Source organism: Dermacentor andersoni, chromosome 2 (genome assembly GCF_023375885.2).
Source record: "Dermacentor andersoni chromosome 2, qqDerAnde1_hic_scaffold, whole genome shotgun sequence".
Lineage (NCBI taxonomy): Eukaryota > Metazoa > Arthropoda > Arachnida > Ixodida > Ixodidae > Dermacentor > Dermacentor andersoni.
In genome coordinates this window covers 38,621,549-38,649,058 of record NC_092815.1, presented here as the reverse complement: position 1 = coordinate 38,649,058, position 27,510 = coordinate 38,621,549, and the positions used below count along the sequence as shown (strand labels likewise).

Sequence of the window (27,510 nt, the reverse complement as noted above, 5' to 3'; positions counted from 1 at the left end):
GCATTCTCGCTGCTTGTTCCAAATGAAAGTTTCGCGAGCCAGCAGAACCCTCACAGCACGACGCGATAACCAAACTACTGAAACTCCAAAGCGTGCGCGGCGCAGAGTCGAGCGAAAACGAAACCTTTCGAACACCCATATTACTGAAGGGTAACGTCAAAATGTTATTTTTTCTTAGAATCGAATAGACGTAGACAAGTAGCATTTTTTTCCGTCTTATAATCGAATGAAATAATATTTTTAATACGAGTAGTTGAGTATTAGTAACACAAATTATGAGGAGTACTTTCGTCATCGGGCTAGTACCGGAATGTCGCTGGGGGGTCTCAAATCGTGTCATGCATTTACCTCAATTTCTCGGTTACTAAAGCTCTGTTCGCGATTATATTGACGCCTTAGACGTTCTAGAACATTGCTCTACCACTTTAACTTGAGTTTCTGGTAACCTTTAGTGTCCCTTTAAGATTTTTAGGGGGAAAAAAAAAGGCTATCACCCCTGTTCTATTTCTGTATGCAAGGGGGAATCTTGTGCACCAAAACTTAAACTTCAGGAAGTGGAAGCCACCCAGTTGTAAAATATAAAAAACATTCCACTGGAAGGCTGGTTTTTGGCATATTCTGTCATGGTAATGTCATCAAGCATACCTCTCACATCAGTTTATGACAATTTTATTAATTTTGGATGCGTTGTAAAGTGAAAACAAGCTTGAGGAGAACCATTCAGAAAGCATCCCTCATGACTTCAACATGCACATGTTCACTTAAGCCACAAGAGCATCAATGAATATTATCCTTATCCTGTCTATTTGTTAGCAGTTGCAGTAAGTGTTTTCTGGCCTCTGCCACAAGTGCCTTACAGTCAAGTGAAGTTTTTGTTTGTGGGAGAAGGAACACTCTTCTATCAAATATGAAACACTAAACATTTGAACTGAGGGCCGTAGATACTGTTTTCAAGCATTTTATTAATCCCTGAAGTGTTTTTTAGCTTGTAAATGGTTTTTTGGCAGTGTGTGACAGCTGTGTTTATGAGTCATATTTACATAGATCATAGCCGTCATATTGTTTTTCATTCATTTAACTCTTTCTGAATGCTATGACTGAATCTGTAGCAACACTTGTAATGTGTTGGCAGTGGGTTGTAGTTATTGCTTTTACGATAAATGTCGGTTACTTCTTAAAAACACGGCAGGAGTTAACTCTAAAGCCCCAGCCACGCTGGAGGAAAAATGAATGTTGTTCGCTGCTGGCGATAAAATGCTGCTGCAGCAGTGTGACCACACTGACTTGCGGTGCGCCACTGCTCCAGTCTCTCTTTCTTTTACTTCGTATGTAGGTGCCAGATGCGGCATGCTTTTTCCTTTGTCTGCTGACAGATTAGCGCTGTGTTTACTTTCTTAGCCTTCGTTCTTAACGTTAGCAAGCTATGCCAGATGATGACGACGACAATGTTGCCACTGTGATCATAATCACATTGGCATGCTTCCTTCTGTTGTGGCGTCGCCGCCCGCGTTCAAAGGACAAGGCGAATGAGGTACTGGGTGTTGCCTCTGTTGTCCTACAGAATCGAATATTGCACACTATCTCCAAAAACCTTTGCATCGGGATGTCACGGTTTAGACTCGTAGTAAACACATTCGCGAACAATGACAATCCAAACAAGCGTGAATGCGAGCAGATGATAGTCCAGCTGACACCAGACGCAAGTGCAAATCGAGCAGCCGGGTGGGTTCGCATGACACCAGTTTCCTGCACGCATGTCATTGAAGGGGGAACTCTCATTGATTTCCTGTGTCATGGAAAATGGGTTCAGGATTGATCCCTCACGTTGTGCTCGTTTTGCTGCCTGCAGCTTGCCATGCACGCTTTCCCTCTAGTGTGGTCAGGGCTTAATATTATTGTGAATTTGGACTACCCAATTGACATTTCTCATTTGGTTGAGCTGCTCCCGATTTAAAGTGTTCTGCTCAAAGGCTAGTTTTTCCTTTTTTCTTTCTTTTTTGTCCCTTTCCAGGCTCGAAATTTTGAATTTTCTGCTCCAATTTCCAAGTTTTCTGCTCCAAAAGGTATTCCAGCTGTCCCAGCTCCTGGTTGCTATTCTTATTTGCCATGTTTTTTTTTTTGTTTTTTTTTGTACTTCTGGACATGTTTGAGTCATTCCCTATATAGAAGCTGAGAAATGCCTTTAGTACATGTGTCCTTACAGCACATGATTAGCTTGCTGTGGTCCATGTTGGCATTAAGTGCAGCAGCATGTATAGCTGTTCACGATGATGCCTGAAAATGAAAGCACGACATAAATTAAAGCTTCTCAGGTAATTGGTTTAACACGTGTAGTGGTTTTTTCATTTAGCTAAGAGAAATCCAATTACCACTGACCATGGAGGCCTGACACTTTCAAGCAGAATGTTCTGAAGTTGATTTCATGCAAATTCAAAGCTTGAATTTCATACTTTCTTGACAAATGTGCTTCTAAGGAGCAATTTCAACATCAGTAATTGAAGAGCCGGTGTTTTAATGTTCAATAATTGTTTTTATGTTTAGGTTCACCATTCAATTTTTCTAGAAACCTGTGTGTGTGTGTGTGTGTGCGCGCATGCGCGTGTGTGTGCGTGTGTGTGTTTGTGAACACTGAAGTTCTTTCTCAGCAGCGATGCGACGTTGCTACATATTTGTTATTTTCATGTCAGGTAATGAACTCTACAGCTGCTGTGCAGCTTCCGAGTTATGAATTTTAGTTCCATAACACTCAGCACATTGAAATCTTAATGTGCAAGGAAATTCATACTGTTCAGTAGTTCCTTTTTTTTCTAAGGCAGTGTTGTCATTGTATTTTGTAACTGTGCTTTGCAAGATTGTTTTAAGGCACCCACTGCAGCAGCTGCATTTTTACGAGGGTGAAATACAAAAACGCATGTGTGCTTAGATTTGGTGCATAATAATACACTTGAGGGGGTCCAAATTAATCCGCAGTCCCCAACTTCAGCCTGCCTCAAAATCAAATTGTGGTTTTGGCATGCAAATCTTCACAATTTAATTTTTTCGTTGTTCTGAGACCATCATGAAACTAATTCTTGTTTTGACTGCAGGTGGGCTCGGTGAGCTTTGAAGGCGAGACCATCGAGGGTGCTCCGCCTCTGTGGTGTGCAGCGGCAGCGGGCCACCTCACTGTAGTGCAGAGGCTGGTGGAACGGGGTGCTCGCGTGAATGCTACCACACGGACCAATTCCACTCCACTGCGAGCTGCTTGCTTCGACGGCCACCTTGCCATTGTGCGGTACCTAGTGGAGCGCGGTGCTGACATAGAAATTGCCAACCGCCATGGGCACACCTGCCTCATGATTGCCTGCTACAAGGGGCACCTGGACATCGCCAGCTACCTCGTTGCTCAAGGCGCCCACGTCAACCGCAAGAGTGCCAAAGGTGTGCCCTCTGAAGTTTAGAAGACTGGCTGGTTGGGAGAGCGCATGAACATCTGCATGCATTCCCCCCAACAGCCCCAAGTGGATTACGGCCGCATCCAGAGAGTTCTTGTTGAAAATATACATATACAGTCAAACTCAAATATAACGAACTTGGATGATCTGTATCAAACAGTTGAAGTTCTCTTAACATTATGCATGTATAATGTATAATTTATAACTAACCAGACATTGGATATATAGTCAAACCCACTAATAACAATATTCAAGTGCCACAAAAATTCTATTGTTATAACCGGGTTGCATGAAAAAATAAAAATAAGGGGATGCCAGAGCTGATATGAGAAAACTATAATGGTAGGGAAGTCAGTTCTTCTCCCAACCACCTTCCTCCATCCGACTTCTGATGGTGTGGACTCGTTTAACCGTTTAACTCTGCTTCCTGCGCGCTGCGATCGTGCATTGTTGACAAGCCGTGGCTGTCGGCATTCAAGAATGCCACTGCTATAACAACTGCAAACAGGGGTCGCTGGCAGCAAGTAACATACGAGCTCCGCTGAGGCATCACTTTGGTGGCCCCAAAAGGTGCCTTTTAAAAAATGCAGGAAGGTTGCCGTAGCACAATCTCAGCTTGAGAAATCCAGAAGAAATGCTGGGGCAAGATCGCCACAAGCATCTCGCCGCATACTTCTCACTGGCTTGCACGAGAAAACCCTATGTCCGTCAGCCTTGCATGCTTTACACGAAGCTTGCCTGCATCCTTCTCCAAGGCATCCAGGTGCTCCTCGTACTGCAGTGGAAGGTTCCTCGTGAAAACGAAGCTCCGGAGGGACTGAATCATCTGCCGGGCCTCCTGTGAGGACAACGTTTTTGAGGCAGCCTGCCCTACCAAGTCATTGCTGCCATCGTGGCTCCCACTATCTGATGCAAGCATGTTCGTGACGATCGCCTCATCGATTAGAAGCACTTAGTTTCCGAATCTAGAGCCATGTGCTTTCTTTTCACCGGCAATGTCGTTCATTGCCGATGATTAGCGGGCACATCAGCCATCTTCCGTTTCGGCAGCGAGTCAAATCAACTGTTAGTCAAACACGGCTGAGAAACCACATGGCCAGCAACAATTTCGACGCAACCAACAAAGACGAACACAAGCAATTAAGCTGTTTACAGAACTGCACTGAATGAGGGGCCAGCGAGCAACATGCGAGCATGTGAGTGAACTGCAAGCTGCGCAGTTCACGCGGTCCGTTTGTGTTCCGGAGGGTGTGGCGGCTTAGAGTAAAGGGTGCAGCCCATTTGTGTTCGGAGGGGTGGAAGGGCGATGGGAGTGAGAAGTGCGAAGATGGCTGGAAAATGTGCGCGCGGCGGCTGTTGGAGCAGTGGCCCATCGTGCATCGGCTCGAATTTCTCGTTTTTTTTTTTTTTTTTTCTTTTCAAGGATTTCGCATTTCACCGCCTTTTGCCTCGGACACCCGGCAGACAGACTTCATCATTATAACCGATAATGGAGCATTGGGGCATTGTAGTAAGTGGGTTATTTCACCATGGAAAACATACAAAAGTTGACGGTGGAGCAGCTTGTCATTGTTATAACCGATATGTTGTTAAAACCGGTATCGTTATAAGTGGGCTCGACTGTAGCGAACTTTGAGCATGCGCAACCTGTCACCAAACAGCTGCAAACATGCTCCTCTGCCGGCTTCGAATAGTCTTATACAGTCTTTGTGCAGCCGCACGCACCTCCTGGCTCCCCCTCCAGCCAACCTTAGGCAGCCTTGTTTTGCAGTGCCCTTATCAGGCCGCCGCCGACGTAGCTGCAATGGCGAGCCCGCTGGAAGACAGTCACCCTCTCCCAACGTTACACAAAACCATAGAGGAAAGAAAAAATGTTCCTGAGATTTTTGTTCCTGCATGCGCAAAGCCCTTTCTGCTGCTGACGTGTTGAGACGATACTGCTCAGGGATACAGGGAAACGGACTGGAGTTCATTGAAATGATGTCAAGTGTCAAAAATGCAATCCTCATTGATGGAACTAAATGAAATGTTCAGGCAAAATCACTGCCTACTGCAAATAGGTGTACTTTTCTGTGCAATAAATTACTTTTGGACTAATTATTCATGGTGAGTGGCATGGTTTTTCTTCGTTAGCATGTTTTCGCTTCACTGTTCACAACATCAGATTTAGCGAATTTGGTACTGAAGTTTGTTATAAGCGGGTTCGGTTCTATCGAACTACTTCCTACATCAAAAAAATAGTGCTGAATCATGCTGTTAGTTATAACTGGGTTGCACTGTACGGGCTAGTGGAAGGGGGACACAATTTTGCCTCTATCATAGCATCAAATGATTTTTTTGCCGGGTTGCACCAGCTCCCTGTGGTTGCTTTAGCATGGTGCACGCATGTATGTGATGCTGCGATGGGTTGAGTATGCCAAAGGGAAAAAAAGGCCCATTGTTTCATCCAGGAAACACTGCTCTGCACGATTGTGCTGAATCTGGGAGCCTCGACATTCTGCGGTTGCTGCTGGAACATGGGGCCCGGGTTGAGCGAGATGCATATGGCCTCACACCACTTCTGGCTGCAGCAGTCACAGGCCATGCCCCAGTGGTGGAGTTCCTTTCCTCGTTGCCCGACTGCCCACGGGAGCAGCGTGTGGAGGCTTTGGAGCTACTGGGGGCCACTTTCGTGGACAAGAAGCGCGACTCGCCCCGTGCCCTGGCTCTCTGGCGCAGGCAAGTAGCGTTCGTGGCTATTTCAATGCAGCTTCACTCTGGTAGCTTCTTTGATGTCGCTGCACAAATCTGAAAAACTAAGATTACGCGTAAGCGAGAAGGCTCTGCTGATTGGTTTGTTGTGTCATGCCTCATGATTTGCAGTAACTCCTGAGGCACATCACTTGGCAGTCCTGCTATGAACAACCTTAGTTTAGTGAAGGGTAAGGAAAAATAAACATTTCAGTGAGTGAATATAGCTAGTTGATGCCAAAGATGCTCTGGCCAGATTAGAGCTTTCCACAGAAAGAGTTGTTTTGAAATTTTGCTCTAAGCAAGCACCATTACCCACAGTGCAGAGAAGCGTTAACGTGGAGGAGGCACCGAAAGCCTTCGATGCTTTTGACACTGCTTAACACAGCAAGCAATGTTCTGATGGGAACATATGTCAGGCTAGTTAATTAGTATAATCGAATCTGGTTATATCAAATTTGTAAGAAGACACCTACCAGTTCGATATAGACCTTTTCGTCGGGTGAGTAGGTAAGAGCAAGTGGCAAGCCTACCCTCCTTTCTGGTTTATGCAAGCCAGCTCAGCTGCTTGAATATGTTGCCATCGCATGCTGTGAAATGGTTTGGAGATGGTTTAACTCGTTTTCCGGGAAATTTACGTGATTTCAGTTCATACAAGGTTGTCAGGGAACCACTGTGTAGCCTTTGGGTGCAGCTGTAACTACAGTATGCGGAATTTCTCTTGGCTGTGCAAACATGCAATATGGACGATTAACCGCCATGTGTGTATGCTTTGTGAACTATTTTGGCTGTATCAGTTTTCACTCCAACCCAAGAGAACAAAGAGAACTGGTGTCTGTGAATTGCCATATGAATTGGAAAATCTCACTATCTGATGGCTTGGCATTGGAACTAAAACGTAAGAGTGCATGCTCGTGTACAGTCAAACCAATGCAACCCGAAAATATCTGAGCACTAATCGTTATAAAACATTGTGTCAGCTACACTTGTGCACACGTAATGCCATTGGCATTTGGGCGCCTTGTCACATTGAGGAGATTGCAGCCATCGACATCGTTCTCAAGCATTTCAAGTCTAGTAGACTTGAAATTGCAATGCTATGCGTACGCTAGCCTTTTGTATGAGGCCAATAGTGTTGCTCGAAACAGCAATCACCGTAGTTAGTAAACCAGCATGCTACATATAGGCTTTGTGTATCCGCATTGCCTTTTTGGCCTGTAAGGCAGTAATACCTGAAGGGGATAGCATAAAAAGAACCTGATGGCTATTCATGAGTACACAATTTTCGTAAGATGGGTGAGAGTGGTAGAGGACAGGAGGAACAAGACTGAAAAAAAGAAAAGGTTGGTACTCGTCCTTTTCTTTCGTAAAAAAACGGGCTAATGCCGCAACAAGACTCGTATAGTCATACTGCATGCTTATACCATGCGCTATATAGAACAAACAGATCTATAACGCAGCATCTACCACTGCTTCGGGCGCTTGTGCAGAGTTCGCAGACAGTCGCCTGACCACTTGACAAGTGTAATTCACGCTGTACGGTATGCTGTTATTACTTAACCATAACTACTGTATATTGCCGCATATTAGTCGACTGTGAATATTAGTTGACCCCCCTCCCTCCAACTTGCGATCCCCCGATTGGGGAAAAAAAAGATATACACAATAATCTTAAAGAACTGGGCTGCATTGATGAAAAAAGAAAATGCATTTATTGCGCTTCTGCAAGCATCTTAAATTTTTTCGCAATTGTGGCAACAATCTTAAAGTCGCCGTCGTGATTGAGCACATTACAAAAGCTTTGCACACCATGGTGTCAGCCAGACCATATCATGTGCCACAGTGCTCAGAGACGCCCGCTTCACACGCTCCGTCGGTAACTGGGGCTTATCGTCCTGTTCCATCCGCTCATTGTAGAGTGCCACGACCTGATCCTTGAACGGCTTGTTGAGATGGTGAAGAACAGGAGTCAAACTGCCTGGGATGATCGCCAGCTGACACTCCGTAGTGGCCTGAGTTTTTTGATTTTAGGTGACTGTGTGGGCACCAGAGCCAGACAAGGTGCAACCATTCTAGGACCATCTCCTTAGTGAAAAATTCTGTTTCATTCACACGAGTGATCATTTTGTTGGGGAATTTCTCTTTGGGCATCATTTTGCATTTGAACACAATGAAAGGAGGAAGTTAGTAGGCATCGGCAGTGCAGCACAACATTACCGTAAACTGGTTATGCTCATTGCCCGTCGTCATTAGACGCAGTTGCTGCTCCCCTTTCCACTGCGACAGTCTGCTTGCTCGGCATGTCGAACCAGACAGGTGTCTGACCGGCATTCGTGAACTGGCTGAGTGTGAATCCATGCTGCACCTTCAGCTCACTGATGAACTTGTCATCATAAGCATCAGGTGGCTTCTGGCGAACAGCGGTACACCTCCTCAAACTCAGCCCATTCTGCTTCATAAAGTTCGTCACCCACTTTTTTGAAACTTTCAACTCGCTACGGGCAATATTCGATTCATTCACACACTATGGGCCTGCCTGAATGTCCTCGTAGGACATGCTCAGGCCTTTCTCCCACTGTTCTTTCACCTCCTTTCTACAACTTCTTTAATGACAGGATACTTGCTCTCCTTCGGGACCCGGAGGAGAGCAAGTATCCCTGTGTTGCCATCAACTTTGTATGCATTTTTCTGAAACACTGTAATTACACTCTGCTGCTAAGTTGTTGGTTGATTCAGCGTGAAGAATAACTTTCTGCTTATACACCACACTGTAATTGCGCCAATGAGTTGGTTCCATTTCGGTGTTGTCCTGCCAGAGGCTTCACAATGTGATGCGGACAAAGCTGCCAAGTGCTTGCAGAGGTACGGCACTTGCAGTTAGAGCAAGTTTCGCAAGCGAGCAAAGCCCGTGCACCAGTATGCAATAACAAAACTACAACTATTGAGATGTGACTGTGTGGGCGGAGCAGAGCCTGGTGAAAGCAAGATATTTCTACCATCTGCATCGTTCTCAAGGGTAATGTCAAGAAATTCTTTTTTCCGTAAATCGAACAGAAATACACAAGTAGCATTTTATTGAATGTGTAAAACAACTTTTTTTTTATTATTGCTGTTATAGTGCAAACATAGACTACGTATATGTACGAGAAACGCAGTTTGCCAAGGCTTGTCTGTGATTTCTCTTCCCCCTCCTCCCTCGTCAGGTTGGGCTCGGCATATAAGCCTACCTCTTTAAACTTGGCTTTCCGATTTGTAATAAAAAAAAAGTCGTCTTATAGCGGCAATATACGGTATTTTAATCGTGGGCCGAACCTTCATCCAATGAACAGGGTAGTAGTGCAGTGGATGTACAGATAACAATTTGAACACTTGTCAAAGTAAACAGCACATCTTATTCTGTAGCACAACGGTACCCATGCTGTTGGGATCTTCGTATGTTTCTGAACTATTCATTGCTGCTAAATGCCAGCTTAGGACTGCAGTGAGAGTGCTGCGGTGAGGTCACATTGGCGAAACAAATTTTCAGAAATACACAGCTGATCTCAGAAGCTGATTGTAGGCTCAAACACGTGCGCACACATCAGGCTGGGTGCTCCATGCACCTCATCGGCGCAGAAACTCAGACTTAAATCACTTCAGTACGTCTCACAGAACCGTTTTCCACATAGAAGGCGGCATGTTACACTAAATAGACTGTGCGACGCCAAAAACAATTGCCAGAAGCCGCCGCGAAGCTTGTAGTTGGCATACAACACAGAGTGCTTTTCCAAACCAGCATGCCGACTGCCCACAGATAACGCCAGCCTACGCAACGTAGCGGTGCCCATGAAGAAACAGTCCATAGGGTATAATTCGACATAAACGTTTCTAAAGAATTAAACAACATAAAAGCACATACCTTTTAGAACAGCACTTTATTGACAAAATGAACTTACTTTCAGTTTACTGTAGCATGAAATAGTCCCAAATGTTCTTCTGTTTAAATATCTTCGTTGCCTGGAAGAGCACACATTTTTCCACATTGTCCAGGCACACAGAGCAGCTGGGGCCGCAGCCTTCCACATTCACACGAAAGCCCTGGTACAGGACGAGCACACATACTTTTTCTGGGGAAGGGAGGAGGGAACGACTCACCTGGTTCTGTGAGGGAACGCCAACTTTGTGGGAAGTTTCATATTGTTTGAAGTTCGATATATCGGTAGTGGCTGCTATTTTTGTTCACTGTAACCATATATTTTGCTATGTATTCTCATTGTGACATAACTGTGTTGGAATTTGTTCGATATAAGGGACAGTTACGTGTAAACGGGTTCACTATAGCTGATTTCGACTGTACTTTAAGTACTTCAAATGAAAGAAAAAAAGAAGAAAATGATAGAGAACAAGTTAGAGATTTGTGAACTGTGGTGCTGATTGACTGGCAAGGATGCTTTAGGCTTGTGTGCACAAATGTTTGGTTGGCATCAATCCAGTATTTCCTGCTGCCATTTGGCATTGCGAGAAGTTAGTGCAGTGGTCAGTGGCAGACCTTATACAGTGGTATTTTGCACACCTGCGTTGTTGTATGCAGGGCCCTGGAAGAGCGCTGCCTTGACCCCCCACTGCCCAAGCCCTCGAGGCCAACTACTACTGCTTATGGCCATGCGATGGAAGCCAACTCCCCAGCTGACCTGGATGACCTTCTCTGCGAGCCAGACCAAATGCGCATGCAGGTCAGAAGCTAGAAGTGATTTGCGAAATCTATAGCAGAGTCGAAAAGGAAGTAAAGTGGGGATAATTCTGTATTGTCGTATCAAACAGTTGAGTTGCATCCCTTTGTTGAAATCACTAGCCATAACCATTTGAGCTTTTTCCAATATTGAAATGGCTTTACACCTTGGATGAGGAATTGAGTGCTGTGTGCTTTAGAAGGACCATGTGGCTGTCTGCACACTGTTTTGCTTTTCTTTTTTGTTTCCTTTGTGGTCTCTATCAAACAGTTTTACAATCCTACTGCTGTACGGTGCTCTTGGAGAAAAGAGAGAGGGAAATGCAGTAAAACCTCGTTAATTTGAAGTCATTGGGACTGCAAAAAATCTTTGAATTAAGGGGGGAAGTGGGTCTTAAAAATGTTTTTCTTATTTTTGGGTGAATCTTTAGTAAACTCCACTGCCTGGGGTAATTTTTCATGCTGATTTCAGATCTGTAATTAGATTTTTGATAGCTCTAGCAGTTAAAAAAATATTGAGGTCCGAAGTCAAATTAATTTCAAACTAGTTACGGGGCTTTTTGATGATTCCGTCTTGCTAAACCAAAAACTAAATGCATGACACCATTGCTAAAAACCTACTGTAGGGGGTGATGCTATTTTTATTCATTAGGAAACATTTTGCAGACAAGAAAACAATCTTGCATTTATTATGAAAATTTTTTTTCTAATTAGCAGCGATTACTATACCTGAATGTAATTTTCATGACGGTGCAAGAGTAATAAAAATAGCATCACCCCCCAGATCATTTCAACACGAATAAAATGATACCACCCTTGCCATTTTTGGCCAAAAACAACCCAGAAAAAACACCCGTAAGGCGGAGTACAGTGTGCAAAAACATTGAACTGAAATAAACGCATTTGAAGTTTCAAACAAATGTAGCTTTTGCTGAAGTGAATCTACAGCAATACAAATGGCACCATTTTGAAGCTCTATGTTTTGTAAGAATAGCCATACTAAATGTGTGACTGCACACTCTCAAAATAATAACACACTGGCCACTGAACTAGCACAAGAAACTTTATTAGGCACCATGCTCTACAAAGAGCATGGTGCCTGGGTTTTAAACCGAAGTGTAGAACTCTGTGTGGGCATGAATATAGTTCCAGTGTTGTACATGCAGGCTGCCTGATTAATAGCAGTCTCCATTACAATCAGTGAGGCATTTTTCATTTGGGAGAATTGACCATGTTACTGAATGAAGGCTCTGAGTGTAAGTAGCCTTCCAACTCATGTTCACCTGACAGTGGCTGTGGAACTTACGATCAGAGAGCCAGTGATAGATATGCAGCTGCTAGGTGCTTTCCAGAATTTTACTTTTGTATGATGGCTCGATCACTTCTGCAGCCAGGTGTGTGGCAGCCCAAGGGGCCTAATGAACAGAGCTCATGATGAGGTTCTCTTTATGAAGGGGTGGTATGATAGATATTGTTACGAGCTATCGTGACAATATGATAATAATAGAGTGAACGCGCAATGTGCGTGGTTGCGAGTCCGATGATATTTGGGTATCAGATAGAAAAAGGGTTATAGAAACTGAAAATGTTATTTTCAAAAAATCGAATTTTTGGCCATTTTTCGCGATGTAAAACCCGCGTCCCCCCTTAAGCAGGTTTTCAAATTAACCGAACACAAAAAAAAATGCAACCCAGGCAAAAAATTTTGCTGCAGGAATGCGCTACCTTTATTCGGCGATCTTTGGATTACTTAAAGTAACAGAGATGCTGGTTTGCCGCGTCCTTTAGTTCGAGGCTCCAAGGGTCATGTTTTCTAGTTGGGCAGTTACGTGCAGCATTTAAGAATTTCCACCGTGGCACTCAACAAAACTGCGGATAACATTCAGCCATCCGATAACTTCCCCAAGAGGGGGTGCTCGGGAGAGCTGGTTAGCGTCGTCGTCATCGCTGTCATTGTACATGGTCGCAAAAGCGGTAGTCACTCTCCAAGTCTGAGTAGCACGTTTGTTGATCATTTTCAAAGTTCAGTTAGGCGGCGAAGCCCACTGCACTGGATTCACTATCCTCTGCGCAGAGTGAATTGATGTGGTTGCAATACTCGGCTCCTTCTTCATCAAGTGCTCATGAATAGTCAGCATCAGCATCGACGGTGCTTTCCTTCGAGAAGCCAGCGTTTTCACAACACTGCATGATCAAAGTGGGTTCCACTTGCTTCCATGCACACACAATAAGACATGGCCCCGAGGAAGTAGATGGAGTGCTCCTTGCCATTGTCATAGCAAAGGAGGAGCATGCGCTTAAGCAGGTGGTGGCGGTAAATCTTCCTTGTGTGGTGAATGACGCCTTGGTCCATTGGCTGCGAGATCGACGTGGTGTTTGGAGGAAGACATACCATCCTGTTAGCTTTCAGGTGTGGGATGTCACCATGCGCTGGGCAATTATCAGCAACGAAGGGTAGATTTCTGCCTGTGGGCCGCAAACTTCTAGTCAAGCTGCCGAACGTAATCTTCAAATAGTGCGTCTGTGACCCAGGCTTTCTTGTTGTGCCGGTAGATAAGCGCATCCCTTGGCGGCAGCCGTGCATTTTTAAAGCAGCGAAGCTTCACACTCTTTTCAACTACAAGTAGCGGCAGCTTGTGTTTACCGCACATGTTGGCGCCGAACAGAACGGCAATTCTTTCCTTGCCCTGCTTTCGACCCTTGGCTGTGGTATCCCTCGCTGCAAACATTCTTGTGGGCAGCATCTTGTAAAAAAGCGCTGCCTCGTCAAGGTTGTACACATCGTCTGCACCGTACTCACTAAGCAACGGAGCCAACGTGTGTTTCTTCCAGTCGTCGACGACGCTCTTGTTTGCGTTGCCACTCTTGACACAGACAGCTACGAAGGTCAAATTATTGCGCTCTTTAATACGGCTGAACCATCCATTGCTACACTTGAACTCTTCGTGCCCAAGTTGTACAGCCAAGTCTCCCGCAGTATAGTTCCATTGACGGGAAGGTGGGCTGCGTTTGCTTTCTGCAGCCAGCGAAGTAAAGCCGATTCCACCTCTTGGTACGTGGGAGCCCATACTCGCGACTGCTTCGAAGAATATGTCTTGCTGTAGGCCTCCAGTACCTTCGACTTGTTGTTGAATATTGTGGACAACGTCAATAGGGGCACGCTGTGCCTTTCAGCCAACTCGGTCTTGGAACACGTGTTCTTACCCGCTTCTTGAATCAAGCAGAACTTCTACTGCAGCGTTAAAGTCTCATACTTTGGCATCTTCGCTCACGGCATTTTTCCTAGCAAACTTAAGATAGCCAGAGTCTGCCCGGTTCATAAAGGTGGTGCTGACCATAGTGTAAACAACTTCCGATCTATATCAATACTACCTCTTTTTCAAAACTTTTTGAAACTGTTCTAAACGCTCGACCAGAAGGTTTCTTAAGAAAATATGCTATTATTAGTACGGCGCAGTATGGATACCAAAAAATAAATCGTGAGGATGCGCTCCTAAATATAAAACATCAAATACTGCAAAATATGGAAAACCGTTTATACAAGGTAGGCTTAATTCTGGACCTGCGTAAGGCGTTGGCAGTGTAAATCATGTTATACTCCTGTGCAAACTTTATGACTTGGTGTACGTGGTACAGCATTAGATTTAATGAGAAGTTACTTAACGGATCGTTACCGGTTTGTTTCATATAATCAGGCCACTTCCTCACTTCTCAAATTACAGGCTGGCGTGCCACAGGGATCCATACTTGGTCCTATATTATTTAATCTTTATATCAATGACCTTTCTAACATTTCTTCCTCACCTATTATCATCATGTACGCAGATGATACTAATCTTTTCTTTGCAAATTCTTCCTTGCAATGCTTACAAAAAGAAATAAATGATTATTTAAATTTATTATCTGAATGGCTGTACATCAACAAACTACAATCGAATGTCAACAAAACAAAATATATTATATTTAAACCGGTAAACAAGCCATTGCCTGTTAATATAACTGTTCTATTTCAAGCAAAGAGGCTAGAACAAGTAACAATGCAAAAGTTTTTGGGAGTATATAGTTCCAAGAGAACCTCTCCTGGGACACTCATGTCAATAAGCTTAGCAATGATCTTAGCAAAGTAGTAGGCTGTATGTATAAAATAGGTGATCTAATACCTTTATGGCTAAAGAAAGCAATATACTACGCCCTTTTTTACTCGAAGCTAACTTATTGTGTCTTGATTCGGGGAACAACTACAGCAAAAAACTATAAGTTATTAAGCTTGGAAAAACGAGTAGTCCGAATTTTTGAAAACTACCATAGTAGGCCGCATGACTTACCCACACACAATCTCTTCGGCAAACATTTACTGATCAGAGCAAATCAAGTATTTTATTATAGATTACTCTTACATATAAAAAAACACAGGCTCCATGTTGTCAGCATACCCACTTCTCCTCGATACCCATTACGTTATCAAATCAAGAAAATACCATTCACGTGTACTAACTACAGACGTCAGGATATAATCTATCAAATACCAAGGCTACTAAACATCGTTGAGCAAAAAATTGATTTCTGTGCGCCTAATTTCAAGAAATGTATAAAAAACCTTCGCATACACAATCAAATTATTTATACATAAAATGCTATTGCACTAAAATTTTTTATGCACTATATATGTATTCCTTAATCTGCGCTGTAATGTTAATGCACAAACAAAAATTGAAGCATAAATGTCTTTTTCACATAGTCATTGTATAATGTACACATTATCTTGTTTATTTGTATTTTCTACATCATACTTACTTGTTTCTTGTTATATTTGCTTTTTTCTTACATTGGATCATCATGTAAGCCGAACGCACTTAGGAGCAAGAGCCCCTGTCAGGCCAAATGGCCTTTAGCTCTTGTTTCCTCTTTCTGTAATGAAGAAAGAAATAAACTTCAAACTTCAAACTGGCATTTCTGCGCAGTTCAGAAAAAAAAAAGAACACCATGCTAGCTCATCAATCACCATTTCTCTCAACTTATCATGAATTCCTTCTGTCATCAAACAGTAATGAAGGGTTGATTGCCGGTTTCCCACTTCCCACGTGATCTGCCCTTCACACTTAGGCCCTGTGTTCACGATAACGAGGTTATGTTGCTCACAAAGGTCTAGCATTGACTTCCCCTTGTTGTCGGTAGAGCCATCTAAATCCTGTATGTGGGCATTCATGTCACCTAATTGGATAATTTCAGCATCATTCCCGAAATCCTTAATATTAGCACTTATGCATTCCACTAACTCTTTATTCTTCTCTGTGCAGTTATTTCCTGTCCACAAATACGTAACGCCCAGCCAAGTTATTTTCCCACTCATTGTGCCTAATAACCAAAGATGCTCTTGACATTTTGAATTTACTCTTTTCCATTTAGCTCCTTTTTGGATGAGCATTCCGACTCCCCCTCCCTTTCTTTCCGACTTAGTTCTGTTGCACCCTTCCCAAACAATTCTCACTCACTGGTGGCACTTCCAAGTCTCTAAGTTGCGTTTCTGTTACCGTATGCACCCCTATTTGTTCTCTATTTAACTGCTCCTTCGTGTCTGCCCACTTTTCCTTTCTTCTGCCACCCTGCATACTTATGTAGCCTATTGCATGGCGAACTCTCTTTCTTTCTTTCCTCCTTTTTCTGTTATTGACGGCGATTTTCATTTTATTGACGGCGATGTATTTTCATTTTTTTTTGTGCCTGTTCATGAGTACATACTGCGAGTACATTTGGAAATCAGCACTGTATTTTGCTTTTACACCAAATCGACCAACTAAATGTGAGATCCTCTGAACTGTCTCACTTGCAGGCTCTCCTGGTGAGAGAGCGTGTATTGGGTCCTGCGCACCCAGACACGGCATACTACATTCGTTACCGTGGTGCTGTGTATGCGGATCTTGGGGACTTCAACCGCTGTGTGGCCCTCTGGCTCTATGCACTGGACATGCAGCAGCGCTGCCTTGAACCGTTCAGCCCCATGACTCAAAGTAGCCTGCTGTCCTTTGCAGAGCTTTTCTGCTTCATGATGGCTGAGGCCAGGCCTGCAAGGTGAGCAGCACGTTCTCAATTAAATGTGCTGTCTGCAAACTGCTATGCTTTGGCACTGTGGTGAACATCTCCACCTTTTCATTTCATACTTGACAGTGCTTGAAGGAGCACTAATATATAAACACAAAATAAGTTTAGATTTGCATAAAGCATTCAGTCAAAAACCTTTATTTTTGTTAATATTGCAGTAGGAGGTTGTTTACTAGAGGAGAAAATGAAGGCTACACTTAGATCTTATTTAATTTAGCACCAAAGCTACAGTGCCAATACGTCAGCGTGATGTGTGAATTTCAAAGTGGTTAGTGTATTCGTGGGCTGGTACCCTGTTTACAATCATCGCAGAGTCATTCGATAAGTGCAGGATATCAAAAAGTACAATGCATTGTATGGAGGACGACATTGATGGCCCTTAGTGATAAAGTGCTATCTGAATGCAACGAGGGACATTAAGAGTAAATTTCATTCATTGAAGGTAAACGTAGCTTGTTTAATCTTTTCCTGATTGCGAGAATAAGAGGCATGCTAGATTTTCCTTGGTAAAGGATCTGGTGCAAGTTGGATTACTATTTTGTTTAGGTGCTCTAATATCATTTCTACATTAATGTCATTTGGAGCTCTGGTGCAACTAGAAGGTTAGTTTTCTACTTTGAACCCAGGAAAACTGTCTGCGCAATAGGTTTTGTCATCAGTGTCTCTCAACTTCAGATACAGCGGTAGTTACCGGAAAAAAATCTTACAAGTCTACAGTTCTGTTGTAATCTACAAGTCTGTTGGTCTACAGTTTGGGTGCACTCTAGAGGCTGCGTCCGAGTCTGTGCCTTCATCAAACGAAATAGTGCTCACTTACTGCATACTTGTGCTCATGTGTTGCGGCAACAGCTGATCGTCGCACTCATGCAAGCTGAACCAGCTGAGGAAGTACATGCGAGCGATGATAGACGGGGTGAAGAATCAGCTGGAGCGCCGTTTGTGATTTGACTAGCAAGCTCGACAGCTTGCTTGCATCTGTTGGGTGAAAAGAGAGTGCAAGCAGTGCTGCCCCGTTGCCTAGGCAACTCGCGTGCAGCGGACCATAAGGTACGAATAAAAAGCCTGCGTTCATAGGGCAAAATAGCAATAGTTGAGCACCGGTTGTTCTCTCTGAAATGACCTTGGTTGATGCGGCCGGCATGGCGCTAAATGTAGAGCCGTGCTTCACCAGGAATGACGTTAAGGCCTCTCATGCTAGAGATTTCATAACCTCAAAAACTAGTCGCAACCACAAGGTGCATGTCAAGGTTCATTGATGCTAATAGTTGAAGGTTGCCATTGTGGCAAAATTCTGTTTTCACTTTTTGGGGGTATTGCAACTGCGCTTGGGGGTATTGCAGCTGTGCATCAAGACTTTTTCCTGGTATTCTTGCAGTTTAGATTTTAAGACATCCTTGGTCTGGCACAAGAACTTCGAGACAAGGGGTGAGAAACGTGGAGTTTAGACTGCGCCGGGCAAAATTATGACTTAATGTAACGAATATTTCTAAGATATTAGAGTTGGAGTTAATGAGTGCTTACTGCCTGTTCAGTATAGCGAGTTGCTTTCTTATACAGGAGTATACCATGTACTAATATCAGGGTGTCTACCAACCGGGAAAACCGGGAATTCTCAGGGATTTTGAGTAGTCTGGAAAAAGTCAGGGAAAACTCGGGGGAATTTGGGCCTCTATCAGGGAAAATTAGCGGCAATTTGATTGAAAGGGTCGAAAGTCGCGGTAATGCTGGCTCGAGCAACAGACAGGAATCGTAATGAACCGTCTTTGACGCCCTGTCGTTGGCTGGAGGAGTTGCCAGTGTGCAGTCAACGACCGACTTTCCGGATTCCCGATAACTTGGACGGCTTCGCGGCACCGCCACGTACCCCATAGAGTCAACGTATCAGAACGTGTGAAATTTCGGACGCAAGAACACTTCGCCGTCCGATTTTCCGGACGTTTTGCCATGACCGCAGGTCCAAAACGGCAATAATCAAAGACACCACCTCTGCCGTTTTGATTACTTCGCCACCTCGAACCGGCACTCTCGCACGCAGATCCGCTGGCAGCCGTTACCACCACTGCGGCAACGCTAGGCCTAGCTGCTTCGACGTTCGCTATGAAGCTTCTTGCCGTTGGGTGCAGAGTTTTTTATTGAAAGAATTAGCTGCTGTCAGCAATGGCACGGACTCCGCTTTTGTGGTCCTCGCGATTGGCTTAGAAACTTAGAAAACACTGTGCATTGCATAATGCCCGTTCCCAAAAGTCAGCTTCGCCTCTGTACAGAAATGTTACATGGTGAAGCATACACAAAAGTATTGCAGTGAAGCATAACAAGCGTGGGATGAGGCTATTGCCACGGAAAACAGTATGTAGAGTCGTTGACCGTTTATTCGGACCTCACGGGGACTGCGGAAATGTCCGAATAAACAGGTGCCCGAAAAAGCAGATTAAGAAAAAAAAAATAAAATCCTTTATTTCCACGCACTTATTCGGGCTCGGCAGTAGGCTTGAAGAAACCGTGAATGCGCTGTTGCACGCTGTTCCGTTTACGCGCAATCAGATAAGCCTGAATCTCGGAGAGGGCCGTACGGTCACTATAGGCGGCTGAAAGCAGTCACTGATTGTACCCGCTCCGCATGCGACGGCAGCATAGCACATGGTGCGTCATCTTCCGACTCGGAGTCATCGTCCGGCGGTGCAGCAGGAACATGACGAATGATCTCGCCGTCGTCGAGTTCTGTGCATGTCAGTACAGCAGTGTCGGCACCTGTGAAACTGTCAAATGACCCGGTGTCCGGAATCGCAATGCAACCACTGCGCAGGTCTCGGCAGAACATTTTCCGCGTCAGTAGGGAGCACCTCGGAAGGCGACAAATCTTAGGCCTCCCGGCACCCGCTTGCCGGCATTCCCCAGCGCAGTCTGCGCGGGCACTGTCGGCGCCATTAGACACTTGACGCGATGTTTCCATATGCCGCGTTGGATCACCGGAACCTCGACACAGCACAAAAAGCAAACGCCACCATGCCGACACCAGTCGCTCAAATGAAAAATATCGCCTACTCGTAGCGTCGTGCGCGAAGAAACAAATCAGCTGCTGGATTGTCTTCACATGGCTTACTAAGCTAAAACCGGAACTGCTGTAGAGCCAATCTATCGAACCAGGCAGAAACGATGATGATGAGCGGGGATTTGCAGTAGCACCACTTCGTGGGGCAGCAAGGAAGCTCCGTTCAAAACAAAAATGGCGTTCAGCAAGTTGAACTATGCACCGGTCAGAGTCGAAGCATGGTGCTCTCGATCGAGTTGGCTCAAGGAGTGTCCGAAAAATCATACGAGAGGTTTTAAGGTGTCCGAACTTTTGGCAGTTGTTATACATTATGGTCTATGGGGAGAATGGCGGTGCCGCGAAGCAGACCGAATAATCGAGCATGTCCGAATTTTTGGAGTCCGGAAAATCGGTCGGCGACTGTATTCCTTAATTACACACACGTGCACCCGGTATTTCCTGTCACAGTACGAGCGCCGATATGCCTAATATGTGTACCGACAGGCCTTCAGAGCATTTTCGAACATGGCTGTGGCGGTTTGAGCCCCTAAGGGCAGTAAATGACACGCATTTATTTTTTTTTCCACCTGGCCGATTTTTCGAAGGTTTTCGCGACCCCTAGGGAGTTCTAAAAATCGGCCGTGGACTGTGCAACTGACCAAGATGCTTCAAATGGACCTTGGGGCGAACGAGTGGCAGAAGGAGGACAAGAACAGAAATGACGTACGCATTGAGGAATAAACGGGAAAGGAAGCTTGCTGCCGCCGTTCTGAAGGAGCTTGAGCTAAATAAACAAAAGTTTTGGCTGATGCCGAGATGCAGGTGTCCCTCACCCAAACCAAAATAAACTCTTTAAAGCAGTGAAACACAACACTCAGGCGTCGTGTGCGGGCTGATAGTATGTCAGGACAGTTGAGGTGGACTTAGGAGCGGTTGAGAGAGAATCTCAATTGTGATAGAGTTCGGGCCTCATACCACTGAGCTTGCTATCAGTTGATAGAAATAGCTCATATTCGAATATATTTTCTTCTATGTGCATCTCCTTTTTATTCTTATTTTTGAATGTCCGACTTCATTTGCAATTTTTTTCGAAGACACTTTATTTGCAGTGCATTTTACTAACCCCTGCCTTTCTTGAATAACATAAATACTCCTTAGTATTTAAATTGGATTAAGTCACTTTCTTATTTTTTTCATGTGCTTACTCGAGAGTGACAGCATCAGGCGATATGGTTTCAGCCCGTCTTGGCATAAAACATAGTTCTGCATCACTCAGGGAAATGTGCAAAGGCACTCAGGGAAAACCTGGAAAACTCAGGGAATTTGGAAATGTCAACTTGGTAGACACCCTGAATATGTTTCTGTGAGGCTGCGACTGCATGTACGAGGAGGAGACCAATGGCTTGTCCCAACGTTTGCCTTCCTTTTGGATTCCCATAGGCCATCGCGACGCCAGCTGGCCCCCGTTGAGTTTGGAGATGTCCTTGCTGTCTTCGAGCGTGCTGTGACGGAGCTTGTGTCTGCTGGACGCCACATGCCAGAACCAGCCGAGGGTGTCCAGCGCACGTTGGTTATTGCACTGCAGCTTGCAGCTCTCCTGTGTCGGCTGCAGGTGGGGCCTTTTACATTCATGAGTATTAAAAGCTGAAATTATTTGTCTAATATTGTTTGTGTAACCGGCATTCAATGAAACACCTCATTTTTTCGTGTTGTTCAAGTTGAACTATTTACTTTTACTGATAAATATTTACAGTGAAACTTCGTTACTGCAAACACCACATTAACAAACTTTTCTCATTAACAAACTTTTCAGAAATCCCCTCCTGACTGCTAATAGTTTCCATGTAAATTTTTTCAGTACTAAGAACTGCAGAACGACGACCACTATTGAGTTTCCGTGTCATGTTAACAAAGCCTCAGTATTACCAACTAATATTCAGAAACCTGATTCTTAGATTTCCGCGTCTCCTTTATGAGTTAGCAGATAAGGTGCAGAAAGCAGATGCTGCAGTACAAGGGTTTGGAATACCCCAGACGGCACCGGAGAATGAAAAAGCTGGGAGGGGCATTTCTTAATGTTTATTTTTTTTTCTTCTATTGCGGAGGCAACGGTGCATCAGGCTTTGCAAGTGCATGCTCTGCCCAGACAAGTGTCGCCTAGCAACGGAGGCACGCCTCTTCTTTCTTTTGCCCTTCTTTCTGCACATGCCTCTACTTTCTTTTGCACTTCTTTCTGTGGCCGTACCAGCTACGCGCGTGGAGGAATGTATCCTCCATGCACGCAGGGATCATGGGTGCACTTTGCGGGTGGTGTCGTTACACACGCTTGGACTTTGGAATAGTTCAGGTGTTTGCCTCGAGCAAAACATTTGTGGTGTCCACGGCAAGGAATGTAAAAAAACAAACAAAAAGAAACATTATGCCTTATAGATGACATGGCGCTTCTTCTTTGTCCGTGGTTTTCTCGGCATCAGTGTCTCTTTTGTGTGCCACTTTATACAGTAGAACCTCATTGATACAATCCCGTTATTTATGATTTCCCAGCGCAACCGTTTGCAGTCAAAAGCATAGAAAATGACCCATTAGAGTTACGCTTATTTTTTACCAGTTCATACTTTGAGGAAAGCGGCGTCATAAGCGAACCGAGAGCTCCAAGTGAGGCGGGGCAAGGCGTGGTTCTCAGAAGCTGCGCACGTGGTTGACTGTAGTTGCCAGAAAGAGGACCAGGTGGTGCGAGTGTGGCAGCAAAGGGGGAAAGAAGACATGGGTTGCGTCAAGTGTGTGTGGGTGTGGGGTGCGTGGATGGACATCATGTGGACAGGGCGGGGGAAGAGTAGTGGAGTGTTATAGCACGTGACGAATGTGTTGGCCTGTCATCATTCGTAACAAGTGGGGGCTCTTCTGGGATTGATATGGACATGGAGGCGGTGAACTTGCCTGAAGAGATGCTGCAGCATCTACTGGAGCAGACCAACGGCTCCACCATGCAATGCGAGAAATGGCAGCAGCAGTTCGACAAAGACTGACGGTGGCTTAAGCAGTGCTGGCAGGTTCTGTTGCAGAAGCAGCAGTGGCTTCTGACAATGACATCCAGTTCCGCGAGCAGTTTTTGGATCAGCTGGAGACATTTTGTTTGATCATTGGTTTTGCCACTGACAAAATGCTTTTTTATCCATATTGTGCCCGCTGCTCTGGAGGGCAGCGTAAAGTTACGGTGGTGTTCGTGACCAAGTTTGCATCGTGGGAGGAATTTACTATGGCCTTCATTAAAGAATTTTCTTCTTTTGATGTGAAGCGTCACTTGAAACAAGAACTTGAGCTCTGCACTCAGCACCCAAAATTTGAAAGAATTTATTTACATGATTGCGGCCTATTATGACCGAATTGGCAGCGAAGTTTCGAAATTGGAAAAGGTTGACCGCATGCTACAGCAAATTCACCTATAACTCCAAGACTTTGTACAGTGGAACCCCGTTCATACATTTTTCACCGGACCGCGAAAAAAAAACGTAACAGCCGGGAAAACGCAACAGTGAGGAAAGGTCCGAAAATTAATGAAAACAGTGCAACTTTGCCTTGAAACAATTTATTTTGACATCAAGTGAGCTTAGGTCTTAAAAAAAATCGAGAATGGTCGATTGCCGTTTTTTCCGCTCGCTGGAAAACACCACGCGTTTCTCGATGGCCTGGAAAGCCGCATTGCTCTCAGCGTCGCTGTGAGGTGCGACGTACCTGCGAAGGAGGTCCAGAGCCGCGACTGCTTCTCCAAAGCTCGGGTCCGCCAACTCCCCGGAATCATGCGGCTCGTGCTCCTCGTCGTCACCACAGTCTGAGACTTCACTCGCGACCGAGTCTGCAACGATCTCGGCGACACTACGACACTCGGACGTCACGACAGCAGCATCCACGGCGACGTAGTCGTCATACGTGACGCCCGTGGCACCCAGCGCATTCAAAGCTTCACTCAGCTCTTGATCATGAGAGGCTGCTTCCGCCTCTTCAGCTTCCGTGGCAGTTTCCTCTCCGCCATCCATGCGAAAGCCACACCGCGCGAAGCAGTGCTGTGCAGTTGACGCGCTCACTGCAGTCCACGCTGAAGCGACGTAGTGCATTGCGTCCAGTATTGAAATGATCGTAGGCTGCTGTCCGCGATCAATACGCGCCAGACAGCGCTTTACGATGGATTTCCTGTACGAGTGCTTTAAGTTCTTTATGACGCCGGCATCCAACGGCTGCAAGTGGCTTGTAGTGTTTGGAGGAAAAAAAACAAGCTTAACGTTCCGAAGAAACGACGGGTCTTTCGGGTGGGCAGCACAATTGTCTAGAAACAGGACAACACTCCTGCACTGGGAGCCCATCTTATTGTCGAAGTAACGAAGAAATTCTTCGAACAAGGAACCCGTCATCCATGCACGACTGTTGCTTCTATAGTGACATGGCAGCAGGCGAATGTTCTTTAAGCACCGTGGGTTTCGGTATTTTCCGATTACCCATGGCTTCAGCTTGTCCGAGCCATCCATGTTGCAGCAAAGGAGCACCGTCAATCTTTCTTTGCTGCATTTGCCTCCGTGGCATGCTTCGCCCTTCAGGCTTAACGACTTGGATGGCTGCACCCGAAAGAAAAGACCCGTTTCGTCGGCATTGTATATGTCACGAGGCTCATACCCCTCAATTATGGCAGATAGTGTGGCCTTCCAATCGTCGACTGTTTCCAAGTTTACACTTGCTGCTTCCCCGGATACAGTCTTATACGCGATGCCGTGCCTCTTCCGGAAACAGTCGATCCAGCCATTTGACGCCGCAAAGTCGCTGATGCCCAGTCGGTCGGCTATTTCCATCGCCTTCTCGCGCAAAATGCTGCCGTCGAAGTTAACACCGGCAGCGCGAGCTTGTTTAAACCAAGTAAGAAGCGACTCGTCGAGGTTTCCATACTTGGCGCCACGAGCCTGCTTAGCTTTCGGGCCGAAGAGCGCGGCATTCCCTTGTATCTCGGCACGCTTCGAAACGATGCTGTTAAGCGTCGAGGGTGGCAGACCAAGATCCTTGGCGATGTCGACTCTTTTCCGCGCTGGCTGCCTGTCGACTGCGTTGAGAACATCCAGCTTTTCCTCGAGGGAAAGCGCCTTGCGCTTGCGCGACGCCATCAAAGGACGACAAATCGCTCGCGGTGTCAGCGAGGCCCGACGAGGCGTAGGCAGCGTAGGTGTTGACGGGAGGACACGGACGACTCGGATGGGGTGAACCGCACAAACAAGAAAGACTGGATTAGCGAGGCCTGACGAAGCGTAGGCAGCGTAGCTGTTGACGGATGGACACGGACGACTCGGATGGGTTGAACCGCATAAACAAGAAAGACTGGATTGCTGCGGGCCCGCGGGTTTTACTCGCTTCGGCTGACGAGGCCGAAGCCATCTAGTGGCAATCTCTCCAACTCGCGTGCGGCTTTTTATGGCCTCTGAGATTACCCACGCGCGTGCAAGGGGGTGATCTAGGAGGCCATGGTCTTGTAGCCAATTCCGTAGCCAAGCCTGGCCAAGACTCGTCAAAATGGCGGTTGGCGCGCGTTGCCCGGCCGGGTTCGGGGTGCCAGGTTGCGACGTAACATGCGGGAACGTTTTCATAGCTACAACGTAACAGCGGGGTACCGAATACATTGGATCCTATGGGAGCTATGCCGGGACCGGACGAAAACGACGTAACAGCCGGGAAAACGCAGCAGCGAGGAACGTAACAGCGGGGTTCTACTGTACAAGGGAAGCAGTTTGCCATTCTCGTGAAGTCGGCTAAGGCAACTGATGGCCTCATGGAGTGTGCTTGGAGGCGGTTGCAGTACAAGTGGCCGCTGCCTCCGGCAGACCAAGTGGCAAAGAACCTTGCTTTCTGGTCAGCTGTGAACGTGACTTGCCTGCCCGGAATGCAGCTCAGAGTGTTGACAGCTGCGGCTGTCATGCTGTTTCAGTATCCACCACCGGCATTCTACTGACCATTGCATCCTGTGGCAATACAGCCATCCTACATCGAGACCACCTGCAAGGACTGACTGCTCGTGCTATAAGACCGCCTCTCACAGTGCCATCACAGGGATACCAACAGCACGACTCCGGGGGATTTACCTGCCATCGCTGCAGAAGTGTGGCTCACCTAGCTCACGATTGCCCACAGGTCAGCGTCCGGCCTGCCCCACTGCTACGATATCAATGGAATTGGGCATTTCCAATCACAGTGTCCAGGAAACGAGAGGCGGTAGGTGCCACCCTGCCTGGCGGGCACCTATATAGCTGCGCTGCTGGTAGCGGTTTCAGTCAGCAGGAAAGAGCCTCTCCTGGAGGTGGGGATCGGGAAGACTATGTTACGAGCCCCTACTGGATACAGGATCAAACGTGAGCTTACTTGAACTTCCGGGGGCGAAGGTAGCAGAGGAGACAGGTGCCAAGCTCGGGACACAGGTGCATGCATTTTACCTGGCAACAGGTTGGTCCCAGTGTACCACATCTCTAAAGTGCAGGATCCAGTGGGCTACAAGCAGCTGCAACCAGCGCTTCCTGTGTGTGCCAGACACATGTCGGGGCATCGTTCTCAGCAGGGACACTTTGAGTGCAACTGGCATTTCTATACATGTAGCACTACGTGGATGCACTATTGGCACCGACCCGCTATGCATTGTGCCATTCGCTAAGCGTGACAAGGGTCCAGCCACAGTGTTCACAATACAAGAAAATGGAGAGTTACCTTTTGCACACCCTATTCGAAGAGGTGCTTGCAGCTCATGACATAGGGAGTAGCATTTCAGCTGAAGAGTGTAAGCACTGTGCTGTAGCAACAAAACTACTACCAAGCACGAAGGAAAGGCTTGACGACTTCCTCCCTTTGTTCACTACCATTCCTGGGTGTACCATCTTCCCTCAGCACTGCATAGACACAGGGGATAGTGTGCCTGTGAGATGCAAGCACCATTCAGTGAATGCTAAGTAGCAGAAAATCATTGAAGGCTGTATACATGACCTCCTAGAGCAGAGGTCTTATAAGGCAAAGCAGCAGCCCTTGGACTAGTGCCTCGGTGCTTGTCGTGGGGAAGTCTGGAGGCTACTGACTTGCTGTAGACTAATGTCTGTTGAATGCCTGAACAAAGGTATTTCTCTATCCAATGCCTCAAGCAGACTGGCTGCTAGCACAACTTGGCTCAGCTCAGTGGTTCTCAAGCTTTGGTCTCTCCCAAGGGTTTTTCCTGTTTGGGTTGCTGACATGAAAACAGCCTTCATCTGCCATAAGGGTACATTTGAATTCATCAGGATGCCCTTCAGGGTGCCAGGTGGCCCGGCAACTTTTCAAACCTTGAGGGACCGTGTGCTACAGGGAATCAATCACCACGTCGCTATGCGCTATGACATTTTCAGTTGACGTTCTAGTCTAATTGGAGATGTTTGAGAGTGGCATTGAGCAGGTGAGCGAAGTACTGCAATGTAGTAAAGGTGCTGACCTTACGATTAACCCGGACCAAATACAGGTTTGCC

The 27,510-nt window shown here is 45.9% G+C and overlaps 1 protein-coding gene across 1 annotated transcript in view; it reads left to right on the top strand.

Moving 5' to 3' along the window:
• Positions 1-27,510, top strand: part of LOC126542445 (protein fem-1 homolog CG6966) — a 42,882-nt gene that overhangs the window by 2,464 nt on the left and 12,908 nt on the right. Inside the window, exons 3-7 of the mRNA XM_050189515.3 lie at positions 3,087-3,420; positions 5,885-6,152; positions 10,735-10,876; positions 16,703-16,941; positions 21,440-21,611. Of these exons, the coding sequence (XP_050045472.1) occupies positions 3,087-3,420; positions 5,885-6,152; positions 10,735-10,876; positions 16,703-16,941; positions 21,440-21,611 (1,155 nt within the window). The remainder of the gene's footprint in view (positions 1-3,086; positions 3,421-5,884; positions 6,153-10,734; positions 10,877-16,702; positions 16,942-21,439; positions 21,612-27,510) is intronic.